Source organism: Manis pentadactyla, chromosome 1 (assembly GCF_030020395.1).
Source record: "Manis pentadactyla isolate mManPen7 chromosome 1, mManPen7.hap1, whole genome shotgun sequence".
NCBI classification, from domain to species: domain Eukaryota; kingdom Metazoa; phylum Chordata; class Mammalia; order Pholidota; family Manidae; genus Manis; species Manis pentadactyla.
In genome coordinates, this window is record NC_080019.1 from 117,435,792 (window position 1) to 117,441,789 (window position 5,998).

The 5,998-nt window shown below is 52.1% G+C and overlaps 1 protein-coding gene across 1 annotated transcript; it reads right to left on the reverse strand.

Moving 5' to 3' along the window:
- Positions 1–635: 635 nt before the first annotated feature.
- Positions 636–4,194, reverse strand: RTP2 (receptor transporter protein 2). Its single transcript, XM_036875327.2, has 2 exons — positions 3,931–4,194; positions 636–1,149 (listed from the first exon to the last, which is right to left on the reverse strand). The coding sequence occupies exons 1-2, from the start codon at positions 4,092–4,094 to the stop codon at positions 636–638; spliced, it is 678 nt and encodes a 225-aa protein (XP_036731222.1). The 5' UTR covers positions 4,095–4,194.
- Positions 4,195–5,998: the final 1,804 nt, after the last annotated feature.

Genomic DNA, 5,998 nt, shown 5'->3' on the forward strand with positions numbered 1-5,998 from the left:
CCACATATGGCTAGTGGCTAATATACTGGGCAGTGCAGCTCTAAATAATTCCAGCCAAGCAGACCCTAGCACCAGAGTAAAAAATCACGAGTCTTTCAGAATGGTGGAAGCAGACTCTCCAGCAGAGAGACTGGGTGAAGAAGTACTGAATATTGATTGATGATGCATTGGGTGGGGCTACTGCCCACTTGAAGGCAAATCATGGAAGCATGTTCAGAGGCAACTGAAGATAGACTTGAGAATGAGTTCAGGGCAACTCAGGGACCTAATGGTATCCTACTGTAGTATAGGACATGGAAATGAAGCAAAAGGAGGGGTAGAGAGGGAGGTGGAGGAGGTGGAGGGAGAAGATACCTCCCTGTGGGTTTAGTAATACCACCAAACCTGGAAAGTGCTAAACCTCCTTCGACTCTTCTCCCCTTTCCCCATAACATGGAAAGACCATTAAATATCTCTAAGAGCAAACTTCTCATTCTGCAGAGGAATAAACTGAGCCCCAGGGAGGTAACAGAATCATCCAGCATCATATATTGGATCATATATTGTCCAGCATCATGTATTAAATCCATAGTTGAATCAGGACAAGAATTGTGTCTTGCCCGTGTGTGCCCTGTTCCCACCTCCCAACCCAGCCACTAAAAGAGCACAGAGCTGCGGAAGGAGTACTGCAGGTAGACAATAAGCACGCAGAGGGAGGCTGCGAAGACGCACCAGCGAAGGGAGAAGAAGTTGTAGCCCCAGCCCTCCTGTGCCCTTGACTTAGTGGCACCAGAGTTGTAGGTGGTCGCCTCCTCCTCCAGCAGCTTCTCGCTGGGCTTCCAGTGCACGATGCCCTCCTGGCAGGCCTCGCAGAACTCGCTGCGGTGCGGCCCGCTGTTCGGGCGGCCGGCCACGTGGATGCGGTACTGGCCGCCGTCCTCGTCGTAGCACTGCTCGCGGAGGCTGGTGATGAGGTTGTCCACCAGGCTCTCGATGTTCTCCTCCAACATGCTTGACTCGTCCAGCCGCGCCGTGCCGCACTCGTAGCACAGCTGCTTGAAGATGCGCATGCGCACTGAGCCCGTCCGCTGGGCGCGGTCCAGGTACATGTGGAAGAGGATGACCACATGGGGCGACTGCCAGGTGTGCCAGCACCAGGAGCAGTGGAACCTGGGGAGGGAGGAATGGAGAAGGTGGGCCTCCCTCCCAGAGACAACCTGCCTTGGAGGAGCCCGGAGAGGAAAGGCCTTGTGTGCTAGGGCCTGGAGGTAGAGGCGGAGTTTGCCGCTGTCTGGGGTCATTAGCGCTTTAGCTGGCCAGCCCCGCCTCCCGGTGAGCTCCCCCGGGGCCTGGAGCACCGTCCTCAGGAGCCTGGTGCTGGAGCCATCTGGCTTTCCAGCAGTGCCCTCCAGCCTGCCTCCTGCCTGCCCTCAAGCAGCCTTGGCTCCCCCAAAGCCTAATGCCCGACATGGCGCCTGCATGCTGCCCAGGAGCATTCCGCCAAGCTGGGCCTTATTTCACATCTTTGAATTTCAGAGTGATGGTGTTCAATAAGGGTCCTTCCACTCAGACTTCCTGTAACTCTCATAAGGGGATGGCCAGCCCGTCTCACTCCTGCATCATGCCTGCTCTGGAGAAAACAGGAGATGCCTCTAACTGTGCCCAGCACAGACCACCAAAAATAAATGAGAGTAACCACTGAGAATCTACTGGATGGATGGGTAGATGGGTGATGGGCCACCAGGAGGACTACAGAGTTTGGTCTCTGTACCTCCACAAAGAACCCTCTTGTCCCTTGACAAATCGTCCTTAGACTCCACTGCAGCCCTGCAGCATAGCCTTGAAAAGTAGATCCAGGTCTGCATCCCTCTCCACACACAGGCACATGTACATACATACAGGCTGCTTTGTCTATCCTGGGTCCCCTAGAGTCTCAGCCTCAGGAAACATGGAGGAAAGTGGCCTGGAACTAATCTAGCCAAGTCCCACTCCCTCAGCCCCCATCAAGTGCTTGCACACCTTCAGTGATGGAAGACTCATTACCTCTGGGGTAGTCCCTTCCATACCTGAAAGGAATCTCTTCTAGGCATGCTTCAGAGCCTTTACAGGCAGCTTAGTCTCCTGGGCTGAGCCTGCCCTCACTGCTGACTCTCTAGGCCCCTGAACCATGGCCTTGAAGGACCTCTGATGAGAAAGTCAATCCAAGGGACACCCCACAGCACTTGCTGTATGCCAAGCCCCATGCAGCCCCCACTGTGGGCTAGAGATGAGGCCAAGCCTGTGCCTGAGGCCTGGAGCCCATGGACAGTCCAAGCACAGAACAGTACCAGCACAGCCCAAGGCAGCCCTGGCAGGGCAGAGAAGCCTGACAGGTCCTGAGCCATAGAGGGTCACCCCTCATTCTGGACCAGAGCTGCTGGCCACCAGGGTTAATGCACCCCAAAGCTTAAACACAGAGTGAGCCTATGAGAAGAACAACACAGGGATGGCACTTGTCAAGCCCCACCTAAGGTGAGCCTGTGCAGCTCAGCTCCTCACCCTTGGCCCCTATGCACATGTGTCTGGCCCTTTGAACCCCTCCCACCAGCCAACTCAGGAGCTTCATATTTTCAGTCTCCTCTTTCTACAGCTTTTTAAATCGAGCCAATCCAGAGCTATTTCCCCTTCTTCAAGCCAGACCTCAAATTTCAAATCCCAAAATATGAGACCTACTGGGAGGGTCATCTAATCGGCCTTTCATTTTACTGAGATGAAACAGAAAACAGAGAGAAAGAGAGCCATCTGTGTACACACAGATAGTCAGAGAAGAACTAGGACCCAGCACATGAAAGGTGTCCAATAGATTTCTCCAGAATTGATTTGAAGTGAAATGAACCAACCAACCACTACCTGTCTGTCTTTTGTCCCAAAGACAGGTTCACTCTAATATTTATAGGTCTTGATGCAAGGGTACAAATGTAAGCTCCCTACAACCCACAGCCTGCCTCCTACTGTTCCCACTCTCAGCACGATGAGGGGCTTCACATGCAAACTGGGTGTAAACAACCCAGTCTGTGTGTCCATATCCCCAGAACACAACTACCTGTTGGCCTCCCCAGGGACTAGGTATACTGTTTGTCCTTGAATCAATGGGCCCAGAGAAGAGGACTGCACAGATCTTGGACATGAACTTAAGGCAGCTTGGGCAGGGAATTCTGTGCCCCCAATTCCAAATCCTGGTCTAGAAGAAGGAGATGGCTATGTCCCCTTGGAGACATGCAGCTCCTATGAAGTGTGTGCTGCTGGCCCCTAAGGACCTAAGGGAAATTTTGCCCAAAGCTCTGTCTGTCTTTTTATCACAGACCCATAGATAATAGAGCTGGAAGGGAGTTGATGAAACATCTATGCTCAACCCCCTGGTTTTGCAAATGTGAAAACAGACCCAGAGAGGGAAAGGGAGGTGCCCAGGTTCACAGAGTTAGTTAGCTACAGAGCCAGTTTCTAGAACACAGCAGGTGGACAATAAATATTTTGTATTCAAATCAAATTGGATTGAGTTACTGAACACACATAGAACCAGAGCACAGGCCTGGACCCTAAGCTATGGTTTTCCCTCATGGTCCTCATGGCTCCTCCCTTTGGTTCCCACCACTCTTTGAGAGAGTTTGGAAATATGAAAGCATTTAAAATGTCAGAGATTGCAGGATTGCATTAAAGATATTACAGCTCATTTACCCTGGAAAAGCAAGATCCAAAGACAGCATAACTTGCCAGGGTCACCCAAGGAGATGGTGGTACAGCTGGAATTAGAACCAAGGCCTCTTCAACCCACCTGGCATTCCTCCTCTGTCCCCTAACCTGAGGTGACCCCAGAACCAGGCTCCATGTATCTCTCTTCCCCTCCTTAGAAGGCACCCCCAGGGCTGAGTGCCAGGAGCTGCCTGCAGGGCACCTCCTCCCAGGGCGCCTCACCTGCCAGAGGCCTGCTGCTCCAGGTACTGCTTCCAGCCAGGGGCCAGCTCGTTGGGCTTGAGGTTGGGGTCTATGATGAGTTCCCAGCTGTCGGCTGGCTTTGCCACCTCCATCTTCTCATAGAAGACTTTCTTCCACTCACAAGTGGTCAGGCTAGTACACATGGTTCTGTTGGTAGAAGTTCGAGCTCAGCCTGAGAGGGAACACAGAAGAAGCCCAGGTAGGTGCAGAGCAGTTCAGTCTCTGTAGTCTGAAAATCCTCATCAACAGGACCAGGAGGAAACAGGACCCAGCTCCCTCCTGGGTCACTGTGGAGCCTGTTACCATGGCAGCTGGGCAGGATGCCAAGAGCTGGGGCTGGGGAGGAGGGAAGTCCCAAGGGAGGGTTCCAGGGCCCTGAGCTGGGATCCGGAGGCAGACCAAGGTAGTGACACTAAGTGGAGCAAGTGGGTTGGGAGACTCAGCCCCAGACCACACTCACTCAGACCTCCAGCATCCCCAGAAGACAAGGACTATTTGGATGCCCTGCTCCACACTGCTGTTCTTCCAGGCAATCTCCGCATCAGATGCTGTGGTAACTATGACACCCCGGGGGGCCACAGGGAGACAAGGGATCAGGAAGCATGGAGCCTGCCGCTCCCATGCCCCGCCGATGTGCTGGGACCATTATCAACCACATGCAGTTGCTTGACTTGTGTGCTGGCCAAGGTGGGGGTTATTTACCCGTTTGTCCAGATCAGGAAACTGAGGTTTACAGCTTTAAGTGGTTCCTCTAAGATTCCAATCCAGGCTGTCCAAAACCAAGCGCTTTTGTCCACTTATCACAATACTGTTGAGCTTTTAACACATTGGAATTGAGAGAGAAGTAACATGGTGACTTTGCTGAGAAAGACAGACCAGTCGGTGAGATAGAATGTCATTTAACACATTGTGAAAAGCACAGTAATAACATTTCAGATTCACAGAGTCTAAGGATCAGTAGAGCTCATGTTTGGATCCTGGTCCCAGGCCTGCTAAGGCGGCTGCTGGAGGAGCAAGTCTGTTCTGAGGCAGCTATGCTCCCGCTGCCTCAGGTGCTACTGAGAGAGGCTAGGCAATAGGGTACCCACGGCTCCCTGGTGCCCAATTTAAATACTTGAGAGACTAGGAGGTAACTTGACTCCTAAACTGCATAATCCAAATGAGGGCACAATCCTGGGAGGGAGGCAGCCTCAGCAGGGAACAGACCAGGGGGTTGGGCAGCTCACCCCAGCTCCGTTGCACCTCTGGGTGGCCTTCCTGAGAATCTAATCACTTTGGTCAGCGGACTTCGGTCTTCCCACCTCCACAGGGGCAGCTCTGCTAGACAGCATGAAGGCCTCTTCCAGCCGTGATCACCTTCTGCTTCTTTCACCGGAAGCCGGATCCCTGGCCGTGTGGAGGCACACAGAGTGAAGGGCAGGCAGAATTGAAAAGGGCTGCTGGGAACCACAAGAGATGTTTTCAGTGTTGAACTGCAGACTTGACACTTGCCTCCAAGTAGTTTTTGCATGGGGTGAGGTTGCAGACACCACTGGGTCCTGTCTTGGAATGGGGAAGTGTCCTCCACTAGCTTTATGCTAAAGACCCCAGAAGGGACGAAACTATGCCTTTGAGTCCTTGACAAGAGTTCTAGAAGGGATTCTTTATTTTTAAAATCTGATTTCTTCATTGAACTCCCCGTATCTTAACCTAACTCTCTAGACATTGAATTAAGACATCAGAAGCTCAGAAATGGGAAATGACTTGGCCAAGCCCTCAGGATAGGGCTGCTCCTACCTCACTGGGGGCTCTTTCACCATCACCACCCAACCATGGAGAGATGCAGACCCATGAGTTTCCAGGAACTGAATGAATTGATGAGCTTATAGCCCAGCCTATAGCCACATGCCATAGTAAATCTCTGAGAAATGTTGTACTGTTGTTCACAAAGCAAATCAAAGAGGGCAAGAATTGTCAGGGCTTATCAGTTTTTGCTCAAATAATACAGTCCCCTCAGGCCTAGTAGTAGATTTAGTTTAGAGTGGGAGCCATCTAAGCAGAGAACAAT